Source organism: Drosophila nasuta, chromosome 3, assembly GCF_023558535.2.
Source record: "Drosophila nasuta strain 15112-1781.00 chromosome 3, ASM2355853v1, whole genome shotgun sequence".
NCBI classification, from domain to species: domain Eukaryota; kingdom Metazoa; phylum Arthropoda; class Insecta; order Diptera; family Drosophilidae; genus Drosophila; species Drosophila nasuta.
In genome coordinates this window covers 66,184-93,361 of record NC_083457.1, presented here as the reverse complement: position 1 = coordinate 93,361, position 27,178 = coordinate 66,184, and the positions used below count along the sequence as shown (strand labels likewise).

General features: G+C 38.9%; 3 protein-coding genes across 4 annotated transcripts; 2 read left to right on the top strand and 1 right to left on the bottom strand.

The window, feature by feature from the left end:
* Positions 1-36: 36 nt before the first annotated feature.
* Positions 37-27,178, top strand: LOC132789436 (tyrosine-protein kinase-like otk). Of its 2 annotated transcripts, XM_060797456.1 has the most exons (7): positions 37-1,412; positions 7,350-7,490; positions 7,579-7,737; positions 21,079-21,986; positions 23,159-24,588; positions 25,837-26,173; positions 26,273-27,175. In XM_060797456.1, exons 1-7 carry the CDS (start codon positions 1,370-1,372, stop codon positions 26,363-26,365), a joined length of 3,111 nt encoding a protein of 1,036 aa, XP_060653439.1. In that variant the 5' UTR covers positions 37-1,369; the 3' UTR covers positions 26,366-27,175. The 2 variants fall into 2 exon arrangements, with proteins under 2 accessions (XP_060653439.1, XP_060653440.1); XM_060797457.1 differs by lacking the exons at positions 37-1,412; positions 7,350-7,490; positions 7,579-7,737 and adding an exon at positions 19,460-19,616 and having other exon boundaries at positions 26,273-27,178.
* Positions 11,281-12,791, bottom strand: LOC132789439 (uncharacterized). Its single transcript, XM_060797459.1, has 3 exons — positions 12,404-12,791; positions 12,149-12,339; positions 11,281-12,083 (listed from the first exon to the last, which is right to left on the bottom strand). The coding sequence occupies exons 1-3, from the start codon at positions 12,681-12,683 to the stop codon at positions 12,054-12,056; spliced, it is 501 nt and encodes a 166-aa protein (XP_060653442.1). The 5' UTR covers positions 12,684-12,791; the 3' UTR covers positions 11,281-12,053.
* LOC132789437 (putative helicase mov-10-B.2) lies at positions 14,433-16,751 on the top strand. Its single transcript, XM_060797458.1, has 2 exons — positions 14,433-15,270; positions 15,335-16,751. Exons 1-2 carry the CDS (start codon positions 14,529-14,531, stop codon positions 16,657-16,659), a joined length of 2,067 nt encoding a protein of 688 aa, XP_060653441.1. The 5' UTR covers positions 14,433-14,528; the 3' UTR covers positions 16,660-16,751.

Genomic DNA, 27,178 nt, shown 5'->3' with positions numbered 1-27,178 from the left:
AAAAGCCGGTTCCACAAACAACTCCAACTGCCGATTGTCTTCAGTAATAAACAGACGTCGAACGCAGGCGGTTCTCCAAGCGTAATTTGTATCTGCTGCGTGTTCTGTGTTCTCAGTGTTGTGTGTTATATGTACTGCGTATCTGTATCTATCGCTCCGCAACGGCGACCCCTCTTGAATCCATCCAAAACGTAAACCGAAAAACAGCAAACAATAAGAAATAAGCAATAAGAAGAATATACGAAAAACACCCACCAAAATACACACACACAACAGAGAAAGGCAAAAATAAAGCCGGTTCAGTTCGGTTCAGTTCGCTAAGGCATGCCAAGGATGCAGTGCATTGAACATTTTGTATCTTTGGGATACAAATTAAGTTGATTTGTTGCGCTCGCCGTGTGTGCGCTTTTCGGAGTTTAAGTCGCTGTCCTGCCCCGGTCTGATCTGGTCTGGACTGGCCTGGTCTGGGTAATTGAACTGCACCCCGTCCACGCAACACAATCAAAAGAGTATCTGGCCCCCGTCTTCTGGCTTGCATTTTGTGTATCTAGATACCTTTGTCGGTAACGGTGTCGTTGTCGGTGTCGGTCTCGGTCTCGGCCTCAGTATCGCAGCGTCGTCGCAGTTTCAGTCGCAGTTGGTGTCGATATCGCTGCCATTACAATTTGACGACAGCAAAGGCAGCAGCTTGCTTGTCGCTTGTCAATCTAGGCGCTGATAAAAAAACGCAACCACAAAACATAAACCAACATCAACAATAACAACAACAACAACAACAACTAGCAGCAAGTGCCGTGAATCGTCTTGGTATCTCTTTTTTGCCTTTTGGTCGCCGTGTTCAGTGATAAATGCATTTCATGCGTTCCAACTATGTAAATACCAATTTAATTTGAGTGTCTACAGTAAATACAGCACACAGTGCCCAACTCCCTCCGAGCCGTTCAAAAAGGCAGTCAGCAGTCATCATCAGTTGGAATCGTTGTCGCTGTCGCTGTCGTCGTAGTTGTCGTTGTCGTTGTCGTTGTCGTTGTCGCTGTCTGACTGGGCCGGGCATCCAAATATTGAATATTTACACATGCGTTGAGAGTGGAGTGCATTTTCGAGTGCCTGCACTTACGAGTATAGGGATATACTCGCATATACTCGAGTGCGATACGGATACGAATACGAATTTGAGTACCTATATAATCATCACCATCATCATCATCATCGTCGTCACTTTGTCCGAGTGCATGTGTGTGCGAGTGAGTGTGTTAACATAGTTTGCTAATTGGCCTATAAGCCAGATCTGAGATACTTCAAGACACTCAACAAGCATTCCCCGAGAATCTATCGCACACAACGCAACACAACACAACAATCAACGGATATGAATATGCTGTTGATGCTCAGCCTGGCGATTGCTCTATGCGGTAAGTGAATACATTTTGAATGCCATTCAAATCAAGTGTGCCATAAAATGGGTTCGATAAATTTGTGAATTGTACAAAATTCTGAACTAAATCGAACTGATCTGTTAATAATATTCAATGTCTGCTTTTATTCTGATTTATTACTTTGTTACAATACAATATTCCATAGAACATTTGGTTTTAAAACATTTCATAACTCATACCATCATCATGAACATATATTCTAGGGGAAGTGAAGACTGGTATTTAATGCAATAATTTCTAATTTGAACGTTTGATTGTTGCCTGAACCAGATTATTATGAATTTCTAGCCCATGTCTGAGAAATTAAGACCTTTGAAATTCAAACGTATAACTAAGTGAATATAGTCTGTTATTTGGATATTACTATTCCTTCCAGCTAGCAGACTATATTCACTCAGCGTATAGTTGCCATGGATCCAATGCTTAGAATTATTATTTATTGCAGCTTATTACAACTATATTCATATGTTTACGGTGGACTAATTCAAAACCTAGTAGATTAATATTGCGATATCGTATTCTTGATATAATAATCAAATCCGAAAGTAATATATTGAAGTAAGACATAAATATGTTCATTATGAAAAACTTTTTCAAAGAAACATAAATCACATTTTGATATTTAGTTTACTTATTCGTCAGTTTATTACTCTTAATAATTAAATTCTTTACTTAAGAACTCAAATGTCATAATGAATTCATCCAAAGCGTTCTTTGTGCAACTTTTTGAGAAATTGACCCTGAACTCACACTCATTTTACTTCCTGCCGAAACTACTCAAACCCCTTCACTTAGACCATAATTAGTTGACTCCTTTGTCAATTTTTGAGCTAGGTAGGTAGGTGCTTCTTTCCACTGAGGCACTTTGAAGCCTCAAGTCTTGGCAAAGAAAAGCAACCGCAGAGAGGGCGATCAGGTTACAACTCAAGCGGCAAGTCGCATTGTCTGCAATTGAATTCGAAAGCAAACGGCGCGCAAAATGACTCAATTAAGATTCAACCGGGTGGGCCACCAGCAGTAGCAGCAACAGCAGCAGCAGTAGCCAGAAGGATGCAGACCACAGAGTAAGCAAAACTAATGCCCGAAAAGCAGCAGGAGGGGCTGAGGACTGGCAGCCTAAGAAAAATTATGAGGACTGTAAGGATATGCCGGCCAAGTTCAGAATAAAGTCGTTAGGCAAACAACAATGACGAAAAAGAAAAGCAAACAATGCCAACGAAGAGCACACACACAAACACACACACTCACACACATAGTCACACTTAAGTAGGCTGTCGGAGCAGGCAGGCAGGGCACAAAAGGAGACAGGGATCAAATAGGGATCGCCATTGGCACTTGAAGTGAGAGAAGCGACGCCGAAAATTCAGCTAATCAAATGTAGTTTACGCAGTCGGAGTTCCGCTAAGAAAGGAGAGCTGAGGCAAACACAAAGGGACTCACAATTATGTAAAACTACAGACACATTCACACGCACAGGAATGCGCGTGTGTGTGTATGTGTGTGTGTGTGACAGGACACGCTGAAAACTGCTGACTGTTAAGTAGCACAAAGGCAAACAGCCGCAGACAAAAGGCAACCGGAGCCAGAGCCAGAGCCACAGTCAGAACCGTAGTCGGAGCTGTTGCCTGTGGCTGTGGCAGAATGATGGGATGGATGTGGCATGGAGCATATTTCAAATCTGTGCTACGTTCAACGTCCATTATTTGTATGGCAAATAATAAGGCAGGCTGTCTCTGTCTCTATCTCTGTATGTGTGTTTGAGTCTTTGTGTGGCAGTCATAATTTGTTATTCAAGCATGCAAAATGCTGCATGCAACATGCCATGCCAGGCATACTCTTCTACACACACTTTCCAACTAGCGGAGTGAGCAAGAGACCTTGCCTCAACTCACACTCACGAGTCATGCAGCTGACATGAGGCAGCAGCAAACTCACAATATGAATATGCAACTCTCATAAAAACTTGCCCCTTCAGAGCATGGCACAGCACAAACTTAAAGTTCATGTAGAGCACTCATAATTGTATGAATTAGACGTGTATTGCAAATCTCTAGAGCACCACGCTCTCAGCTCTCAGTTCTCCGCTCTTTTCACTCTTTCGATTAGATGGGGTAAAGTAAAACTCATTAAAAGTGCGCAAAAAAAAATATATATGTACATATATGAAAAGAGTTTAGGACTATTAAAGACTCGCCTTGACTCGCAATCAAGGCAGTCGATGCTAAAATCAAGCAATGCCTAGGTTGAAATGATCTTTTATTTATATTTTCATTAAATAATATTTTAGTAAATAGATGTTGATTTGATAAGAATTTATAAACTTTTCCGAACTATTTATCACTAGTAATATATATTTTCCATATGGATACGGAAATATCCATATATAAAATACAAAAATAAATTCAAATACTGATACACCTAGAAAATAAACTATATTTGGTTTAAAGGCTTAGCGGGAAAATGAAATCAAACTAACTATAGAACTTGAAACTGAAATTTAATAATACGAATAAAATTGTAGCACAACGGAATATTATTTAAATTATACACATTGAAAGAAATGGTTTAAAATCAATATTCTATGCTGTAATCTAAATATAGTATTATTATACACTTTAATTTCAGTAAATCGGTCAATATGGAATTGATTACTTAATCCGGTTTTTATTTAAAAGCTAAGAATACAACATAAACTTAAAACAGAACATCATGCAGCATAATGCCTTTATTTGTTAATTTCCTTTGTATGCGATGTTTCATTTTGTGTACAACTTAAAATAAATGAACTCCACATTCCTTTCGGCTTAACAATATAAGAACTAGTAACACATATGAAAAGGAAGATGCCAATCATTGCAGTCGAGAGAAATGCTGTAAAAAGTACGCAATAATGAACATCCTTTTTTATATATGTACGTATATATTTGCTTGCCTTCTTTTTATGTTCGGTCTGTAGTAATTTTTTTCTTTTGCCTCGTTGCAAACCCTAGATCAAACTTTTGACGGGTAATTGTCATGCACATTTATTTCCAGCCTCCATTCTGACATTACCCCCTTGTTGTAGCTCTTGCTTTCTCTGTCTATCATTCTCTTTGCTGTTCGAATGCCTTTCCCATGTTGACTTGCAGTTTTTCCGAAGGTTTCACAGTGTTGACTCTGAAAATGCCAGAAATTCTTGAGTGACAGTTGAGATTTGTCTCTCCACTTCGCTCGCTTCTCAGTGTTTCAACTTTTCTCGTATTCTTTTGATTGGCCTGGAAAAGCAAATGAAACGCCACCCAAGGGGGGCGTCTATCAATGGGCAAGTTCAAGTGCTGACTGTGCCACATGTAGCAAGCAAGCAAGCCAGCAAGCAGGCACATGTTGGCCTCTGCTGGACTCCAGATTATTACATCGATATTTTCGCATTCATGGAGCTTAATCGACAAATGTTGCAGCACAATTTGTGGCAGCCTCAGCAGTTGGTCAACGAATCACAATCAAAATCAGACTCTCGCTGACTCGGGATTTCGGAACTCGTACACTCGAAAGCAGCGCAAACAAACGAACTAATTATCGCACACAGACAGATATCTACAATTACCGAGAGTTGGGGATCTCAATCTGAAGCTGAAACTGAAGCTGGACTCCCCGCTGTTGTTCTCGTTGCCTCATCATCACTGTAACACTCTTTTTTTGGTTTTGTCTTCTCGTTTTTTGCCCACGTCAGCGCAATCAAGGCGAAACAAACCGTATCGAACCTTACCGGGGGCGCATATTTCCTTAATCGACGCCCAGTAAACAGACTAACTGACTGACTTTGCGACTGTCTGGAGACTCTCGACTGGCGACTGCAGCAAATTAAATCGATTCTGGTTGGTTGACTTAAAAGAAGCGACGCCGGGAGACAGCGACTGACTCTCATTCTGCCCCAGAGTCAGTCCTGCCCGACAGCCTTTGTGGTTGACTTTATGGCTCACAAGTTTGTATGTTGTGTATCATAACACGTCGCTGACTATGTGACTGGCATATGATTTGCAGTTTGTGCCCCAAAATACACGAGGAAAAACTGCCAACAACAACAAATGAGTTTAATGATGATATTGTTGCAGCTGTTGTTGCTGTTCTTGTTTCTGTTGCTACTTCTATTGTACCTTGCTTTTGCCTGCTTATTGATTCTGTGTTGAGATCCGCCCTGGCTGGGAGTTTGCCTTTTTGAGGTGTTTTCCTAAATTGCTTCAATTAGTGCCAAAATATAATGGTGCCCGTTTTGTAGTTGCTGCTTCCCAAATGCTCCCACTGCCTCACTCTCTCTCTACCTCACCTCTCCTCTCTGATTCGAATACATTGCTGCTCTGCCTGGGATGAGCACCTCGTACAATCAAAAATAATCGTTTCTGAATTGCTTGCCAAGTTGGCTTTTAACTTAGCCTTGGTCTTCTCCGGGTTGCGGTTGAGCCACAAATGTATCTGCCCCTCTCTGTGTGTGTAGAATTAGTTTGGTGGCGCCTAATAAAGTTTGGCTTAATGGTAATCTTTATGTTCTTTTAGAACAAAAAATAATCATTGCGAGATAATTACCAGAAGAGTCTACATTAAAATGCAGCATTCAATATTCATTATTTATAGATTCTTAACCTTTTATATTTATAGTAAAGTTTCAAATAAAGTTTAAGTAAAATGAGAATTTGATAATTATACTACCGAAAATTATAATGCTTTAAAATTGCACTATAAAAGTTTGCAAAAGAAATGGCTGCTATTTACTAATAGTTTTTGATAGTTGGCGGTTTAACTTTTTATAAATTTAAAAAAAAAAGAAATTTTAAAGTCCAATTGGAATTATGATTGAAACGAAATGTTTTTTCTGCTTTTCGATTTTATTATGTTACGATTTCCTACATTTTAATAATCTTTTTTTTGTCCAAGGTTTTCGTTTTTTGCTCTATTGTATAGTAATTGTTTACTTAAGCTGATTAAATTTGAAACAAAATATGATTGTCATTTATATTTAAAAAAAAGTCATAAAATTGAGAGAATATTCATTCTTCGGCTACCAATTTCCACTTTATTTCCTGTAATTTAATTTTTTTTTTTGCATTTCGTTTTGATGTTTTGTCGACATGCAAAAGCTCCAGTCTGTAATTTTGTTTTTTGTTTTATGCCACTTGCCGCGTAACAAAATTGCATTTAGCTTAAACACTGTAATTTGAGTCGATTAAGCACATTTCATTTGCTTAAACCACTTTAATTAAACTCAATTATGGTAAATGCAATTTTTGTTAATTATATTAGGATGTCGTTCAGCCATGGCTAAAGGGAATAGCTTTACAGTGCCTGTCAAAATGTTATTCTTCTATAAAAATAAACGGTATACAATTGGGAGTGGGAGGAATACTCTTTTTTTTAATTTCCAATGCAATAACTTTTTTATTTAAAAAAATCGGATTTATTTTGCTTAAAGTCAACTATGAACTGTCGAAAATTAAACATTTCTTGATTAAAACGTATAGAATAAAATTAAAATCAAATTAAATATTATATTTTTCCTAATTAAGTTAGGTATTTTTTTAGGTATTTGATACAATTAGACTTTTAGAATTGAGTTATTAAATTAGAGTAAAAATGGTTTCAGATATTAGATATTAAAAATACAAAATTCTTCAGTACTTCGGTAAGACCAATAATGAATAATTCCTAAATCATGTATTTTATTGAAGAAATAAATATAAAAAGTTAAATAATCAGTAACAGTTTAGTTAACGAATCAAGAGTAAAAGCGGAATATGATAACATAGCTAGAATATATGAATTATGTATGAGTGTTAATGTATGGGGGAAAGGAAAAGTCAGTTAAGTAGTCTATAAATAATAATTATGTATCGTATGTCGGACATCATTCAGGCATTAATCCTCTGGCACTTCCAATTACAGCTCCCAGCCTGGCCAGCTCATCACGTTCCATTCAACCGGGCCAGAGTCAGGCCATCATCGAGAACGATGCCGTTGACTTTAGCTGCGAGGCAAGGGCAAGTGGACCCTCCAGCGATTTGCATTACGAGTGGTTGCATAATGGTGAGTAAACTCTGCACTGCGAGAGAGAGACAGAGAAAGAGAGTGAGAGTGAGAGAGAATCGGAGAGTATAGCGTTACGACATTGCAGGTCAGCAAATTGTGTATGACAAACGTGTGCAACAAATCGACGGCAATTTGCATATCGAGTCGGTGCAACGCGACGATGCCGGCGACTTTGTGTGCATTGCAACCAGTGTAGCCAGCGGCGCCAGGCAGGAGTCGCCTTCAGCTAAATTGAGCGTGATATGTAAGTAGCACCCAATCATATAACACTACACAAAACATCCAACATACTACAGAGAAACATTTTTGCTAAATTAAGAATACAATTTTGATAAAAAATCTACAATTATCCAATATTATCCATTCTGGAATTCAAAATATATTCTTTTTTCAAAAATTCAAAATTGTCAAAACTTAAGCCATCATAAAACATCTTTAAGAACGATGAATTGATCTTAAATTTAAATTGATTAAAATAAAAAAGTTTTAAGCTTGCATTTATACATTTACTTTTTCTTAATATTCACATGTGTCTTAACATAGTTATACTTATTTTATGTTAGTGTTACCATTTTTACGCTTACCTTATTCATATTCTCACCGATTACAGAATGATCCCACAAATATTACTTTCTAAATTTAAAGAAAAGAAATTACAACATTTGGATTGCTAATTTTGATTTTAAAAACAAGATCGAAACCATCTTTAAACATAGTTTTTAATTTTAAAAACTATGATTGTTTCAAGAATATTCTTGCTTAAAGAATTTTTATACTCGCTACCAATAGGGTTTTATTTTAAGATTAATTCTTGAGAAAACTCGTAATATTTATTATATTTTTTTTAATTTAATTTTTTTCTCTGTGTATGCAGTGAAGACTGTTACTTCTGATTGTGAGAAGACAGCTTTTCGTGCTAAGCATGTGTGTATCAGAGTTAACTTCCTTCTTCCACCGAGGTTGAAACCACAAAGCAGTCAGTCAGTCAGTCAGTCAGTTGTTCAGTCAACAAGGTAAAGGGGCATAAAAACTCCAGCGAAAGCAACAACAAATAACAACACTGATGAAAGATATAAAAACGAAAAACTTTTGATGTACATGCGTCACGCACAGCACTTTGTGGCTTTTACCCCTTTGCTGTCCACAGGCCACAGGAAGTGCAGTGCAATGCACAGCCAATGCATTTTCCAGGGCAACGTAGCGTGGCCAAAAAGACCGAAGAAGATATGTACCTTCCACGCAGTGCGGCAAGTGGCAAGTGGCAAGTAGCAAGTGCAGTTGCAGTTGCAGTTGTTCTTCTTCTGCTGCTTCTCATCATCAACGTTGTCATCGTCGGCGTCATGTGATTGATGTTCATTTAGTTGCGTTGCCTTTAAGCAGAAAAATGCATAAATTTAACAAACAGTCGATGCTCCCCAATACCCCGCTCCGCATCCCGCTCTCTACGCCTCGCACATGTAAACAAAGCGAGCTGAAGTTTTATGCACAATCTGTGCTGCATGTGTTGTTGCTTGCCGGAGTTAGCGTCCCTTGTTGTGTTGTTGCTTTGTTGCTGCCTGCTGTCAGCACCGCCTGGCAGCTGATCAAAGTCGCTGCACATCATCAAAGACGCCTTGCCCCTCGCCCTTGTGAGATGCCACCAATCTATTAATAGCAACCTGCTCGCCCCACTCAAGTGTTTTACCTAATTAATTAACTAATTAATTTGTAGTTTTTGGGAGTTGATTTTAATTGCTGCTGGCAGGGCGCAAGCTGCTGAAAGGTCGCTAAATGCATTTGCCAGGCAGCTCGGCCATTGTCGGGTTGTCGAGTTGTCGAGAAGTGATAAAGCTGACTTCTCAGTGGCGCCATTGAATGTCTAACGACGTCGTACTAAGTGGGTTAGCTCCTCCTTCGCAACCCGTTTCAAATCTCTGCGCAAGTCTGCAGACAAAAACTATTCAAACATTCGATTATTTGAAGATACTATACAGGGAGGGAACCAGAAAGCCTCAGCTTCGGTTGCCAGTCGCAATCTTTCCGCTAGAAATAAATGTTCAATTAAGCGCAAGAAAAGTGACATTAAACAAAGAAAGAACAAATTTACCAGATTTCTGGATAAAGTCAAACCGAATGCTAAATACTCAGCAAAGAATATTTTGATATTTTAATGAAAAGACAAAAATATTGCAGAATCCAAGATCGTTAAAATGTAATATGCAATGAAAGGCAATAAGTCTAATAAGTATATAATATACATTTCAAATTAATTGCGAATTAAAATAAAGGTGAATTCTAAAACTCTCAAGTTCTAAATGTATTCGATGATGTTTATTATTTGTGACATTCTTGTCGGTAATTCCAATGAAATGCAATTCTTTATGCCGTAATCGGATGTAAAATAATGCAATTATCAAGCTTCACATTTCAGTCGAGAAATATGTCGTGTGCTTTCCATCAAACACAGGGCAAAGCATGGTCGTTGCATAAATTCCAGTCTCAGATGCAGATGGAGTCGAGCTGCAACTAACTGATGTCTATACAGATTCATGCAGACACAAAAACACAAAACAAATATGTGAAGGGGGAAATAACAGAATAGAAACTGAAACAGAGCCAGACCAGAGCCAGACAACTGTCAGTCCAGGCAGACAGTCGAGTAAAAACAGTGTAAAAGGGGTTGTTGGACTTGTGACTGCAAGGATAACCCAAGGATATACGCGGGGACCAACAGCTGAGCTGAAATGAACTGAGCCAAGTGCTATAGAGACGATGTTGGATACCAAAAAAAAAAAAAAAAATAGAAGCGGTGTTTTGGTGGAAGGTGGGTCGACTTTGGGTGCTACTGCTGTATATGGCAGAGAGTTGTACATGGAAATGAAATGCAACATTAACACGAAACATAAACATAAAATGAGAAATGGCAATAGCAACACAGGCAAACAGCCAAACATCCAAACAGCCAGGCAAAGTCATAAAAACCAAACAAAATGCAAAGACACGACACAGAAGGGGGCGTAAGGGCGTAGAGGACAAATCAACCCTCAGCTAGTAAGCACCCCCATCATGCATACACACACATTCGCTCACACACACACAAACACATATGACGGAGTTTTCTGTTGTTGTCGAGCGTTCTATGCGCTACACAAGTTCAAGTTGACTGCAGTTGGCAACTTGCGTTTTTCTCTATATTCGAGCAGAGTATGAAAGTATTTCAAGCACAAGCGGATAATTTTCATTTGGTGACTGCCGGAAAAACGCATAAAATTTTACGAGCCCAAGAACAACGGAACATTAAAGGGACACAGACAGAAACCGTAGACTGCTTTTCGGCGCGTCGTTATCTCTTTCTCTTTTTAGCTGTCGAATTTCTATTCGTCGTCCCGTTTCACTCTGGTCTATTTACTTTACTTTTGGCTTTGGCTTGTCGTTACATGAGTTGATCATTAGCCGAAAAGTTTCAGCAATTGAGTGGGTATAGAAGCTTTGCTACGGACCAGACACAATGTGCGATAATCGAATGTTTAACGTCTTAATTTGAAAACTGTGACAAAGGGGCGGCAAATGTTGTGGCTGGGGGTCAACTTTAATTAAAGATCTGCCAGCCAAGATTGCAAACAGGGCTTATTGTCATAAATATACCGCCGAAATTGCAGACCAAAACAACAGCTAAATCTAATGGCGATAAAAGACACAAATACAATACTTCCATCAACTTGGCTTATATTATATATTTCATGTACTTTATTTTCGTAATTCAATTGACATCAATGGAATCATATTTAATACTTTTGCTTTACAAAACAGCTTTTTCAAGTCGTAAAGCAACACTTGAAATCCTATTTTTCTTGGCCTTATTTGCCGTCTTTTTTAAGGGTTCTTTGAGTTTTCTTTTGTCCACCAGGTTGTCACTCAAAAAATTGCGATTCCTCTTGCACTCATCAATGATAAACGCATAACTCTTGTTTTTACGCAGTGTGATTGGGTTGCCGATAAATATCATCAACGACTTGGCTCGCGAGAGCCACACATTAAGACGTCGAGGATTTGATACAAATTTTATGCTCTCAAAGGAGCTGACCATAGATGCAATAATAATATTCTTTTCTCGTCCCTGAAATTTCTCGACACTGCCAACTTCTATTTTATTTTTGCACTCTTGGCGAAGCAATCGTTTAATTCGCTCGCATTGCCCTAGATTTGGTGTAATTATACCAATATCATCCTCCGTCACTTTAATTCCGCTTCCAAGACCATCGGTGAGCAATTTCATCACATACCAGCAGACCACATGAGCTTCGCGCTTATTGAAGCTACTAGTTGCGGGGTTATCGCGCATGGTTTTTCCAATAACAGCTTGAAATATGATTGGAAACTCTCCATTGCACAACTCACTCCAATTGGCTGCCTGATTAACCTGTGCTATGGGCGCCAACGGTATTAGTTCTCCGTTGTAAAACAGCTTGTTGTATATGCCCATGATCTCCGGATCGGTAATTGCGGCGTAATCGGGTCTGCAATGTTTCGTCATATTTTCCTCTGGGATCCACTTTGTACAATTGGTTGTCTAACAGGCGATCACACAATGTTGCCACAATTATTATGTACCTAGATAAATATAAGAGTTCTTCGTCAGGTAAAGCCATAGACTGTTTTGTCAGTGCAGAATGCACCTTATAGAAAGCGGAATGAAATCGTATCATAACATTTGTCGAATTATTATCTAGCGACTGAGGTTCTTCGCTTATCCTTATTGCAATCGGGTCACATGCCGAATTGGATCCAGCAGTAACAAGAATGCGATTGTTTCCTTTCAAGTGCAATTGTAGAATCGCCTCCACAACGGTTGTGGTCTTGCCGGTGCCTGAATTTTAATGTATTAAGCATCATCATTAGGTGTTCATTGCCATCAAAGCTTTGACACTCACCTGGTGGTCCAAAGACAACATACGGTGATAGGGGATTTTTTACCTGCAACGATCTGCTGCACAGCTTGTAACTGTTCGGCATTGTTGCGAATAGAACCATTGAGCAGAGTAAGTGTTGGTACATTTTTTGGGAACTTGAGCGGGGTTCTCGGTGGGTGTTGATTGCGGTACTGGGAACAGATAGCGGCGAATACTCAAATTCTTTTCGACGATATTTAGTGCATGGCACATAAGACGACTTCATTGCATTTAATATTTTGAATATAGCCCACAAAGGCATTGCCAAACAATGTTTCCAAAATTATAGACTTAGCAGGTAAGCTTTTATTAAAATGTCCCAAATGGATTTTATCGAATTCGGGTGACAATATTGTAATATCACTTTTGGTTGAGTAACTCAACGCTTAGCAATAATTTTTGTACACTGCATAAATTGTCATAATTTACTTGTCGCGATTGTAAATAAGTGTCCATGGTGGGATCGACGGCAATGAGACTTTCGTCACTAAAATCTGCCTCCATGGCATCCAACATTTTTTCCAACTATTTTCTATTCATTTTGAAATTAATACGCAGAGTCAAAACTGAAAAAAAGAAAGAAATGCCGACGCGTCAATCGTGACGCGTTGAATCGTCAACGACTCCACTAAACTGTACAACTGATCGTACAGGGGATTTTGCAAATTCAACGAAATCAAGTGGAATTGAACTCTGGAAAATATCGATGAACATTCAAAAAGTTGCAAGTTTAGCGATATATTAATGCAATGGTAATATTGCAGTATTCTTAATATGTTAACATGAAAATGTTATAAATTTTCATACTTGTAAAAAATGCCTTTATGCCAAAAAAAAAAAACACTTCATATCGTATATTGAGGTCTGTTTGATAGGTTTCCATTATTTCGTGAAATTACATGATCAGTAATAATAATTACGACGCAATGAAATACGTAAAAAAATAATCAACATATCCTAATTGGAACAACACAAAATAAGACTATTATAGAATATCTTGATATTTTTAATTTATTTATTTTGGCAGTGGAAACCGCCAATATATATGTACGTTATAAAGAATTCAAATTAATTGATCAGTAATGCATGATCACTTCTATGTTGTACCGGAGGAATTATAGAGATATTAAAGGGATTCTTCTTCTCAAATATACATTCTGGTAAAAACTTTCGAAAGTTTATTTTAAATTTTAAAGCATATCATAAATTTAAAATGGAAGTCAAACGGCTATAAAACATTTTAAGAATCCCACCACAACTCAAGTGTGACCAATGTAACAAAAATAGAAGCTGCTGTATATTTTTAAATTTAATAGTATATTTTGTAATTCAACATACAGTCACACTGGTACATTCAAATTACATATATGTATGTTATATATATACATATGTATATATGGATGTAGTATATGTAGCAATGTCTGACTTGATAATATTATGGTGAGAATGTATATGCATACGTGTATGTGAATTGAAACTAAATATACTCATTTGTATTTATACATACTTATGTACATATATATATATATAATATTTGTATTGCATTGCTTATGAAAATAGTTGTAAAATGTTAAATTGCATTATTCTTATTCGTGTAAAAAAAATAAAATTTTATATTTCAGTATTTTAGTATTTTATGCAGTTGCAACAAGTAAAAAAAACTCGTTTGTTCGCTTGTTCAAACAACTATGACTCATGCTGCCACAAAAAAAAAAAATTAATTTGCGAACTCGCTTTTTGCATACTCTATGCTAAAAAATTGTCAAATGGTCAGACAAAATAAGGTTTAAATTGAACAATTTTTATTTAAGAGTTAAATATTTATTATTATATATATATTTTTTTCGATTTATAAAATTGTTAAGTTTGTATTGTCATTTTTGCAAATTCTTAAACTTTGTGTAGGGTATGCGATAACGTAAACGCTTTACGTAATTTATATACATAAATACATACATATATCACACTCGCTGCTCACATTCGCAAATAAGAATTTTGTGAATCCCATAAAAATTCAGTTGCGATCTGATCGTCAGCAAGAGTAGACTGTTTCATTGCTTGATACTTGTGTTTAAAGTGAATTAAGTTCCAATTTAAAAGAAAGACAATGGAAAAGCTACCAATGTATGGACTCAGTAAAAATTGGTTGAAGGCTCTAGAGAGCAATTTCAGTGACAAAAGCTTAAAAGATGCTGCACCGATATTTAATTCATATTTGCAGAAACAGCATCTTAGCTACGACAATTTCTGTGCCATTTTGAAGGCGCTGCTGCATATTGATGACGTATCCACTATGCAGTCCTATGCTGAACTAACTCAGTTTAATGTCAATGTTGGTGAAAACAAGTTGCAGAAATTCTTCATAAAATTCAGTGCGACAACAGTGAATAGTGCAAGTCGACTGTCTTCCTGTTATGATGAAGTCGTTCTGGTGTCCAGAAAAGGGTTAGAAGAGTCGCCACTACCGAGGCCGCTTATACTTGCACTTTCAATGAGTGGCAAACATGTTTCGCAGATTACAAAGGTGACACCTAGGCGCTTTTACTTTCAATCCGGCATTGATTTGTTGGACGAGCCATTTGATGTCATATTTCGCTCACCACGCATCCCTCAGCGTCTTATGTACCATGCACTGGAAATTCTTGAGAACAGGCCTGATATTCATCGCTATATATTTGCAATCCCGGACTCAAACTCCAAAAAGTACTCCGCTCCAGCTCCCAAAAGTTTACCTACACTTACTCTGTTCAATGCTTCCATTCGCAACAATGCCGAGCAGTTACAAGCTGTGCAGCAGATCGTTGCAGGTCAAAATCCCCAAGCACCGTATGTTGTCTTTGGACCACCAGGTAAGTGTCAAAGCTCTGATGGTTATGAACACCTAATGATGATGCTTCACACATTCACATTCAGGCACCGGCAAGACCACAACCATTGTGGAGGCGATTCTACAACTATATTTGAAAGGAAACAATCGCATCCTTGTTACTGCTGGATCCAATTCGGCATGTGACACGATTGCTGAAAGATTATGCGAATATGTTTCAAAAGTGGCGCATGTCAGAGAGAGGGAGAACGTTATGCTGCGGTTGCTGTCGTACACGCGGCTTAGAAAGGCCAAAAAGACAATGCCTCCAAAGCTATTGGCTTGCTCGAACTATCGTTCGAGACGCCACGAAGGCCTGAGACGCATTGACCTAAGTCAGTATGGCATCGTTGTGGCTACACTGTGCACCGTTGGCGTATTGAATGTTGTCAATAACCCAAAATTTACGCACATTTTCATTGATGAGGCTGCTGCCTCTATCGAACCGGAGACGCTGATGGGCATTGTGGGAAATAAAATACACCCATGTCATGTTATACTCTCTGGCGATCATAAGCAGTTGGGGCCGGTTATCATGTGTAATCGAGCTGCCTCTCTTGGCTTGGATCAATCCCTTATGGATCGCCTGATGGCCACCAAATTGTATCAGGTTAATGCCAGTGGAGACTATGATAAGACATTGCAGACACGTTTGCGTCGCAACTACCGATCCCATCCGGAGATCGTGGGCATCTACAACAAGCTCTTCTACAATGGCGAATTAATACCGTTGGCACCCCCCGCTGAGGTCAATCGGGCAGCCAATTGGAGTGTTCTGCCCAGCCAAGGATTTCCAATCATATTTCAAGCTGCACACGGAGCAACTGAGCGCGAAGAGCACTCCACAAGTAGCTTCAATAAGAGGGAGGCCGACGTCCTCTGCTGGTACGTAACGAGCCTATTGAGAGATGGACTTGGCAACGGTATTGAGGTGAAGCAGGAGGACATTGGTGTTGTGTCTCCATATCTGGCTCAATGCAAACTGTTGAAAAAGATGCTTCGTCAACGAAAACAAACCAATGTAAAGATTGGAAGCGTTGAGAGATTCCAGGGCGATGAAAAGTCTATCATAATTGTATCGATGGTCAGTTCCTATGCGAGCACACAATTCCTTTCGAATCCTCGACGTGTCAATGTGCTGCTCTCGCGTGCCAAGTCGTTGATGATACTGATCGGGAATCCAATCACACTAAGCGATGACAAGAACTTCAAGTTTATCATCGATCAGTGTAAGATGAAGGGTAATCTATTGTTCCTTGAAAATTTATTAAAAGACGACTTCAGCAAGCGCCAGGAACAAGAAGCAAATGATAGCGACACTTCCTCGTGCTCGTCTGATCTGGATTATCGCATGAATCATCTGTCTGTGTAATGCTGAGTTCATTTTATTTTATTTTTTATATTGTTATCCGAATTTGATGTCAGAACACTTGCTTAAATAAAGAACACCTATTGTTCAAAATATGTAGGATATTTCAGAAGTAAGGCTTAACCCTGCGTCAATTGTGAATTTGTTAAGGTTCGATTCAATATCAAGAAATTCTATCCGCTTTATATTGATTCAAGTTTTAAAACTGCAGAACTCTGCAATCTTTTAAAATGGCTGGCTAAGCAAATCTCTGAAATGTTTATTTTAAATGCAGAATTATGGAACGATATTTTCAAGTTGAATAAGAAATATCAGTTTCAAAGCCAAGCAACATTTGTTTTAGCAATCTGCGCCAACTCGATACCCATCTTCAAGCTTTCTGCCGTAATAATATCGAAAATAACCATATTACTCTAAGCATTTCCTGATAATTAAATTACGTGCTGGAAGACAACTCATTTGGAAGCATGCAAATATGTCAAAAAAAAAGCTGCATAAGTGCTGTGAATGGTGAAGGAATCATTTGTATGGGTTCCTACATTGAACTATTTCTCAGCCATGTTCCCATTTGAAGTGCAGAGCATACAAACTGGCTGTGGCGGTGAAGGAAATAATCAATTTTTGATTATCAATTAATTATATTTTCACACAGTAAGGCAAAAGAGGCATAAAACACAGTCGAAAAAGTGCAGCTGTTATCTTATCAGAATTTTAGGAAGCCCACACTTGCATTTGACGATATAATACGCAGTCGGCACACTTTCGATTGTACTTTTAGTATTATTTTTTTTTTTTTTTGTTATATATATTATTGCTTGGAAGACCAAGACAAACGGCTTAAGGCATCATTGATATCAAGCCTACCCTACCATTCTTTTCTCCGTCCTCTTTTTCCACCCCCGTCTCCATACCGACTGACGACTGTCAATTTCTATGTCTATAATTCAGCTGCCTGCTTTTCGACATTTACTTCCACTTTGTTTACTCGAGGCAAGTTTACTGCTCGTCTCTTGTTTTTCTGAGTTTCGTTTCGTATCGTTAGTTTTTTTTTTTTTTTCTTCTTTTGGGTTGCCAGTTCCAATTCCAGGCAATTGTTTACAGCGCTGTGGTTTATGCTCTGTCCGATCCTAGTGTCGAGTTCCGAGCTATTCAGTTCTTCAGCTTCGCCAGCAAAAGTTTAACAAATTTATTTTGTTTTGGAGTCGCTGTTTGTTTGGCTGTTGCTTTTATGTTTACCTCGGCATCGTTCGCTGCCCATTCTTTCCCCTTCTCCCTCCAGTTAGCCCATGTTGCATGCAACGTGTGAATAATGGTTGCCTTCCTCTCCAGCTCCTCCCACCGGCTACGTTGCAGCGTGCGCTTTAAGGTGTAGGTGTTAAGAGATGTGTTCGTGTCTGCCACTGACGTTGCATACATCAAACTAATGAGACGCTTCTTAATTAGCGACTAGGCAGCTATTCTTCAACTTAATTTGAGTTACAGTTAAGGCGGCGGCATTCAGGTCATACTATACCTCTAGGAGCATGGGTATCAGACGTTTCAAAACATTACAAAACTTAAACAAAATTCATGCTTGTATTTAATACTTTATTCGAAAATTATTCATTTCATTATTAACTAAACAAACTTAAAATTATCCCTAATTGAATTTCATTGTGATTAAATATTTCATATTTACATAGTTTTTATTTATTTAATTTTAATTCAGATTATTCGCCAATGTTAGGTATTGTTTTATTTTTGCCTGCTATTTATTTATTTGTTCTGCACAGCGAATTACATTTCAAGTATGCGAATAACTTTAAAATCAAATTATTTTTCTGATATTTCGTGTATTTTCCTGTTTTTGTTTTATGTTCCTTCTGCTTCCTATGATTGTGTCATAATTTTTATAAAATGTTCACATTTTTATTATCTATACAAACATTTTTTATGGCCAAGAAAAAATATACACACCGCATCGCATCCCTTCGTTGATGCCTAGAAAAATGCTTGATGTACGAGCATGTTTTATGGATATTTTGCTTTGCCTATCTGAATGTTTGCCAGTTTCTGTTCCAGCTCTTGGTCTGGTCCGGGTGTGGGTCTGTGTCTGGGTCTAGGTCTTTCCTTCCGTGTTATGTTGTTGCCTGCGGTTTGCTGGGCGCGTTAGAAAATTTACATATGCACATAAATCTTGTTTGGGCTTTGACTTTGTTTGTCTCAGCGAACTCTCAACTGCAAAGCAGCCAGCACCAGCCACCAGCGCTAGAAATGTCTCTAAATATTTGTAGATACTTATTTGGTGGCATACAAAAAACAACAACAACAACAACAACAACTTGAAGCGACGGCAACAACTCAATAAACAGCACAGTGTCGTCTCTGTCTCTAACTCTGTCGAGGAAGTGTCAAAAGTTTGAAATGTATTTGTATTTGTATTTGCTTTATGTATCCGTGTTAGCGGGTGTGCGTGTGTGTGTGTTGTTATGTGTTGGGGCACGTCCAGTGACGACGACTTACTAACAGACACTTTGACTTGCTTGTGGCATAAACTTTACGTATTGGTTACGACCAAATCGACAGTAGAGTGAACTAATTGGCACTTAGACAGCAACGAGCCATCGGTGGCCCCCAAATACAAAAAGTATCTAATGGATAACCAAACAAAAACTTGTCAGCTAAGGCGGACAGCTGCGAGCAGCAGTAATTACATACAAGAACAAATTTAATAGCCAACTTCAGGGATATCAACAAGTTACGGATGCAAATTCATGTCCAAAGTATTTGTATGCTTGTCGTGAGCTATTATTGCAATTTAACGAATGCTATCGATATTATGATCGTTTACAATTTCCGTTTATGTAAACGATCATTCCTGGAAAACAATAAATTACGAGAGGCATCGATAAGCGGCAATGCCGAAAAAGCATCGATTAACGATAGTTTAAAAAAGACGGATTTGTTTTTTTGGCTTCATGGTAAGAAATACAATAAAATAAAACATTTTCCGTTTGTTTTTGTTGTGTATAATTGAATATAATTTCCAGCACTATATATTTATTAAGATATTTGTATGTATTCTAAAAGAGTAATCTACAATGAAATTATGAATGCAGAAAAAACTTGACACTTACCTTCAACGGCAAAAATATTACAATTTCAAATCCAAAAATGAATACTAATTTATAAATTACTCAACTTATAAAATTGAATGAAATTGTGTTCATTTAGAAAAGACATGCGAAATTATTTTCTTTATATTGTATTTTAATTTAAAATAATACATTAACCATTTCTTAATTTTAAACATTAAAATAAAACCCTAAATGTATAAAATGTATCTAACTGATATATAGAGACCCGCTTGGTTAAACAAGCTGTTCATTGCTTGAAATATGCACTACAAAACTGTATCTAAGGAATAGATTAACATCTTTAAGTAATTTCAGAGCTTCTTATCAGAACATCTTCAACAAAGGGCTGCAGAAAAAGTTCACACATTAGACTATTCTCCATGAGTCGCAATTTCAACCTGGAGCATTCTTTTTATTATGCTTTTGCCACAAAACAGTTTTCTCATGCTGCAATTGTTGCCAAGTACCGTTGCACCCCAACCGCCTCCCACTCTCCGTTCAGTTCGGCGTCTGAGCCAGGCGAAGTGAAAAGAAACAAAACAAAACAAAAGCAGGAGAAAAGCAGTCGCCTTTTTTTCACATACGAGAACTGTGAAGAAGCATTTACATAAATCCAAAGTGAGGGAACCAGTCCGACCCTAGCAAACTGACTGACAGTTCAATTTATGCTTCCTCTGCGCCTTAAATGGGCTGGCAGGCAGCGATAAAGGCAAAGATTGCAGCGTCGTGTTTTGCCCCATCGCGCTGACTATGAAATGCACTTAATGCAGCGAGGCAGGCAACAACAAAAGTGCGAATTCGCGCAACCAACTCACCAAAACGAGAGCTAAGAAATGCATTAAAGCCAAATGTATCTTGCGGATATATTATGCATATTTATGGAATTCTTGCTAGCCGATCCAATTACGAGGTTCTGTTTACAACTTCAGCATCATATCGTCACTTAAAACTCTATGAATGGTTCTGCTCAATATTTATACACTGTTCAATAAATAGAATAAAATTGCAGTGATTGAAATAACTAACTATTATATTCTCTTATTTAATTGCAAATGCATTTAATCAATAAATAAATATTAAAGTGTTCATTTACTAATTTGAATGTTATAAAGACGTGTTTACCTTATACATATAAATTATAAATTTGAGATCAAAAACAATGGAAATAGATCCTTTCGCAATTCTGATATACATATATTTAAAGTTGACATAGTTCAACTTATCAAGCTACCCTCGATTTCAAGTGACTTTTTTATTTGTTTATTGAGCCCTTACTAATCGCAGCACATCATTTGGCTTCTTGCAGATCTGGACTCGGCAAGCGTGCAACTGCTGGGCAGCAATCGAAACGAGTTGTTGCTCAAGTGCCACGTAGAAGGGGCCTCTGGCGATGAGCCGTTGCGCATTGAATGGTATCGGGACAGCGCTAAGCTGAGCACCTGGCAGAATGTGGAGCTGCAACAGCATCGATTGCTGGTGCGACAGCCGAGCAGCGCCGATGATGGCTTCTACCGCTGCATTGCCTCCAATGCGGCGGCGCGTGTGATGAGCAAACAGGGCTTTGTGTATCAGCATCAGCACGAGAATCATACGAGCGGCATACCCAAGTGCCTGCCCAGGTTGAAGAAGAATCAAAAGCTGCCAGAGTCGTGGGGCAAGCAAGTGTTCTTGTGTCGCGGCAAACGTGGAGGTCCCGGCGGCATGGATCAATCACTGTCACTGCCACCATCTCCCGAGGGTCTGCGCATTGAGCAAGGCCCCAACGCCAAGCTAATCATCAAGGAGGGAGACTCGGCTGCCCTCAGTTGTCTCTACGAACTGCCCGCCGAGCTGCAAAATCAACGCATTCAGCTGCGTTGGCGGAAGGATGGCAAAGTGCTGCGACATGTGGAGCTGGGTAGTGCACTCATAACCGGTCAGACACTGGACTTCAGCAAGGACGCCCTGCTGCGTGAAGACGGTCGCCTTGTGCTGCACAAGCAGAATGGCACCCTTAGCTTTAGCAGCATTATTGCCAGTGATGCCGGACAATATATGTGCCAATTGCAGCTGGAGGGTCATGTGGCAGTCAACTCAGCACCTGGGACTTTGGAGGTCATTGAGCAGCTGAAATTTATGCCGCAGCCGACGTCGAAAAACCTGGAGCTTGGCATTCTCGGCAAGCTGCACTGCAAGGCACAGGGCACTCCAACACCACAGGTTCAATGGCTGAGGGTAAGTAGAGATCAATCATCAATTTTTTAGTAGACGAAATTCTTTCTTCGTTGGCATAATTCTTGAGATAATTGTTCTTCACTTCCCATATTAGCAGCTGAAATACCGATACTAGTTTAGAAAGTTTCGCGGCATTGTCTCCCCTTCTTTTCATGATAAATTAAAATATCACTAATATTCAATAGTGATAAAAATATAAGAATGTTTCGTTATGAATGTCTTTTAACAAAATTAGAGCATAAAAAATGATCTAAGAACACGTTACAAGACTGCACTCAATAAAAGTAAACAGTACGGTATTATTGTTAAAATCAACTAAATTAATATACCAAGAGAAATATTATACTTAAATACACCTCTTACATTTTCTGTTGGCACTAAGTTTTATTCCTTTATTACCTTGAGTATCGGGTCTATAAATTTAATAGTAATATCTTAAATGCAACTTTATAGTATAAACTTTTTACAAATGTCTTCTTAAAATATATTCGGAATATAATTGAATTTCTCAATTTTTTATGCCGATATTCATTCGAATTCTCGTAGCTATACATTTTTTGATAAGCTAGAATACCATTCGTTTACGAATGGAGAACTCTATATCTATTCATTGAGTGTTATGTCAGAACTCGTTGGTGCTCCATTCATATATGGTAGCGCGCCATCCTGCGGGGCTGTGTGTGAGGTCGCATGTCCACCTAGAAAATTGAAAAATACTACGTGGTGCTGTGTAAACTTTTCTTTTCAACAAGCGCATTTCATATGCAAAACTCTATTGAGTTCTGTCTAGCTAACATGCCCATTGGGCCCCTCCTCTACCTCTAATATCCAGTCAAAAGTCCTTTGTTTGCAGCTGTTTGCGAGGACCAACCAATTTTGACAACTGTTTGTCCATTTGCCGGAACAACTGTCCCGCACCACCACTACCAACAAAAAAAAAAAAAGTAAAAATAGGGGAAAACACAACAATACTAACAAAATCCCCCAACGAAGTTTTTTCTATTTGGACTGGTTTTTTGGTGTAAAACAAACGCATATGGCCTGAGCTCCCTCCTCTCGGTTGTCAAGGTTTTTGCATTTTAGATGAAAACGCGTCGCAACTGGATTTTGAAATTGGTTTCTAATAGTCCACAATTCTATCTCCCCCCCTCTTTTACTTCTCATCTCTTCAGGATGCGGCGAATGACTCGCTGCCAGAGCACGTGGATGACATCAATGGCACTTTAACCTTTAAGAATGTGACCGCCGAGCATCGAGGCAACTACACGTGCATGGCCAGCAATAGCCAGGGACAGATTAACGCCACAGTCTCCATCAATGTGGTGGTCACACCAAAGTTTAGCGTCGCACCCGTGGGACCCATTGAGACAACCGAACAGGCCGTGGCTGTTATACACTGTCAGGCAATTGGAGACCCCAAGCCAACGATACAGTGGGACAAGGACTTGCAATTCCTTAGCGAGAACAACACGGATCGTCAGCGTTTCAGCTTCTTGGAAAATGGCACACTCGAAATCCGCAATGTCCAGGCCGAGGATGAGGGTAAATACGGCTGCACAATTGGCAACAGTGCGGGATTGAAGCGCGAAGAGGTTCGTCTGCTGGTGCGCAGCAATGGCGATGGTTTCATCACCGAGGAATCAGCTGGGGATGGTGTTCTAGTGACACGTGCCGTGCTCATCACCATGACCGTTGCCTTGGCCTACATTGTGCTTGTGGTGGGACTGATGCTCTGGTGTCGCTATCGTCGCCAGGCGCGCAAGGCTCGCCTCAATGAGATGAGCATTAAGGAGGCCGGCGGTGATCAGCCGGAATCGGGAAAGAACACTGAGCAGGAGCCATGTCTGGCGAAGCAATCACGCAACGGACACAGCAAATCTCGAGGCGCCAACGGGGATGCCCAGAAATCCGATGACACCGCCTGCAGCCAACAGTCGAGGGCATCAAAGAAATCGGCTCATATCTACGAGGAACTGGCTCTGCCTCGCTCCGGTCTCAGCGAGCTCATACAAATTGGACGCGGAGAGTTTGGCGACGTCTTTGTTGGCAAGCTGAAGGCTTCGCTGGTGTCGACGCAGTCACAAAGTGACAAGGACACGGATCCGGAGAAGCAGCACAGCAACAGCGAGAATGGCAGCGGAGCCAGCGGCAGCGGAAGCACTACATTGAGTACGCTGAACGAGAAGCGTCGCTCTAAGACCTCAATGGATGACATCGAGGAGATCAAAGAGGAGGAACCGTCACAGCCAGACCAAACGGAAACCACACCCGATCAACTGGTGCTGGTCAAGGCACTCAACAAGGTTAAGGATGAGCAGGCTTGCCAGGAGTTTCGACGACAACTCGACTTGCTACGCGCCATCTCGCACAAAGGTGTCGTGCGTCTGTTTGGTCTGTGCCGGGAAAAGGATCCGCACTACATGGTGCTCGAGTACACAGACTGGGGAGATCTCAAACAATTTCTACTGGCAACCGCTGGCAAGGTAAACACTGCCACAGCTGGATCCTCACCACCGCCACTAACTACAAGTCAAATGTTGGCTGTGGCTTATCAAATAGCCCGTGGCATGGACGCCATCTATCGCGCCCGATTCACACACAGGTAAGATGGACATAATTACTTAGGTACCCATATAAGGAACTAAAGCTGGAAGAGGATATTATAATATTTGTAAAACTGTATAGATATAATCTTTATGTGGATTCCATTTCCCAACGTTAGAAAATAAAACGTAACTTTTATGTAGGGAACAACCTCAATAAAATTTGAGTTGATTTAGGCAATAATTTCCTTTCAATTAGAATATTAATTCCTACTTGTGAGCTATATATTTGGCAGCTTATATTATTTTGACATGCATATATTTTTATACCCGCTACCCATAGGGTAGAAGGGTATTATAACTTTGTGCCAACAGGAAATGTATGTAACAGGTAGAAGGAAGCATCTCCGACCCTATAAAGTATATATATTCTTGATCAGCGGCAACAGCCGAGACGATCTAGCCATGTCCGTTTGTCCGTCTATGTGTCTGTCCGTCCGTCCGTATGCACACCTAGATCTCAGAGACTATAAGAGATAGAGCTATAATTTTTTTTCGACAGCATTTGTTATTTTTGCACGCAAATCAATTTTGTTTCAAATTTTTGCCACGCCCACTTCCGCCCCCGCAAATCAAAAAAATCGAATAACAAGCGTAATTTTAAAGCTAAAGCTGCGAATTTTGGTATATACAATAATTACTATAGTACTTTGGTTGCGATCAGATAAAAATTGTGGAAGTTATTAAAGAAATACTTTTGTTGGTACTTACTAGGGGTCTGAGTTGCTTTGGCCGACAATCTAGCACATTGTGCCGTCTATGGTATATTTTGAATGGTGTACTATATCGATATACCAAACATACCATTTGGTATATTCTTAGTATTTTATAGTATATTTGCAGTATATTCGGTATATTTTGAGAATAATTCCGCAAAATATATTGCTTTTAATCAAATTGGGTAGCGTGTATCTCACAGTCGAGTACACTCGACTGTAGCTTTCTTACTTGTTTATACTACTATATGTAGTATTATTTATTCTAAATCGATTATGTTATTTAATGTGCCTTCCTTAGGGACTATCGCCTAAAAATGAGCATTTTCATTAGAAAGTGTTTATTTTTCTCGTATTTCATTTTAAGTAACCTTCCTCTACCTCACTTTACAAGAAATTGCAATTTATCTTAAATGCTTGATAAATACCGCATTTATGACAATAAGAAAATTAGTCACGCTCTCTGGAATAATTATAGCCATTAACCCAAACTTCTCACTTCTACTCCTGTCTCCCTTAAAAAAAAAACAGAGACTTGGCCACTCGCAACTGCGTTATCTCCAGTGAATTTATCGTGAAAGTAGCTTATCCGGCACTGTGCAAGGATAAATATAGTCGGGAATATCACAAGCATCGCAACACGCTGCTGCCAATTCGCTGGCTGGCACCAGAGTGCATCCAAGAGGACGAGTACACCACCAAAAGCGACATCTTTGCCTTCGGTGTGGTGGTGTGGGAACTATTCAATCAAGCCACCAAGCTGCCCCACGAGGACCTAACCAATGAGCATGTGGTGCAACGTGCGATGGCCAACACACTGGAATGGTCCGTAGCCGATAGTACACCAGCCAGCCTCAAGGAGATTTTGGTGAGTAAATATACGAAGGCCATTTCTCTCGAAGAACGACAGCTAATTAATACGATATCCTGTGCACACTTTGTTTCTTTCTACCCGTTACAATAATAGCTCACCTGCTGGTTGACCAATCCCAAAGAACGCCCATCCTTCAGTCAGTTGGGAGCCGCGCTCAGCAAGGCCATGCAAAGTGCTGAGAAATAATTAGCGACAGCGTTGCCAGATTGATGACTGAATTAGTGTTGGCAAACGTTATAACTTAACATTAACATTTGCTAACTACGCCAAATATAATTTGTAGTATTTTTCATAGTATATAGAGGAGTACTCGCAAAATGCCGCAGCATTTGCTTGAACCATTTGCGAGAGTCCAATGTTATCGCATCGTACTGAGTTCTATGTATTTAAATGCTAGGCGTGTGTTCAACATGCGCACTTAATGCTAAACCTAGGATAAGAATACGTATAATCACACAACTACATACATTCATAGAAAATTGTGTATGCAGTTGAATTGTAAAAACCGTAAGCTGCATAAAATATGCAGCTAAAATGTAAATAAAAACTGCCACAAACAATTTGCATTTAAACCAGTTGAAGCATTTATAGCCGTAATCTTTGGGGTATTTTGAGAAATATTTTCAAATCTCCCAAAACATGCGAATATATATTTAATGATAAGATCAATTTTATAATGTAATCTTACATACTGATAAACAAACAATTTGAAGCATTTACATACATATAGTAAGTTCATAAATATTTATAATTAAATTATTTATAATTAAATTAAATAAAATACACAACAATGAATTACAACGAGTATTTTAATTTCCAAATTCAATTACCTACTTAAGCCAAATTTTTAAACATAAATACATACATACTTACGTATAACATAATTTCTAAATACATAAAAAGCAAATAAATCGTAACAAATTTATAACTAGCCGTTTAAGCTTTGATGCATGTTTACAAAACATTTAAATGAAATAATAAACACGGAATAAATAAAGT

Coding starts and splice junctions, on each gene's coding strand:
- LOC132789436 (XM_060797456.1), top strand. CDS start 1,370: ATGAATATGCTGTTGATGCTCAGCCTGGCGATTGCTCTATGCG. Junction 21,987..23,158: donor CACAGGTTCAATGGCTGAGG/GTAAGTAGAGAT, acceptor TCATCTCTTCAG/GATGCGGCGAATGACTCGCT. Junction 24,589..25,836: donor CGCGCCCGATTCACACACAG/GTAAGATGGACA, acceptor AAAAAAAAACAG/AGACTTGGCCACTCGCAACT.
- LOC132789439 (XM_060797459.1), bottom strand. CDS start 12,683: ATGCCTTTGTGGGCTATATTCAAAATATTAAATGCAATGAAGTCGTCT. Junction 12,340..12,403: donor TGTTGTCTTTGGACCACCAG/GTGAGTGTCAAA, acceptor ATTAAAATTCAG/GCACCGGCAAGACCACAACC. Junction 12,084..12,148: donor TTCATTCCGCTTTCTATAAG/GTGCATTCTGCA, acceptor ATATTTATCTAG/GTACATAATAATTGTGGCAA.
- LOC132789437 (XM_060797458.1), top strand. CDS start 14,529: ATGGAAAAGCTACCAATGTATGGACTCAGTAAAAATTGGTTGAAGGCT. Junction 15,271..15,334: donor TGTTGTCTTTGGACCACCAG/GTAAGTGTCAAA, acceptor ATTCACATTCAG/GCACCGGCAAGACCACAACC.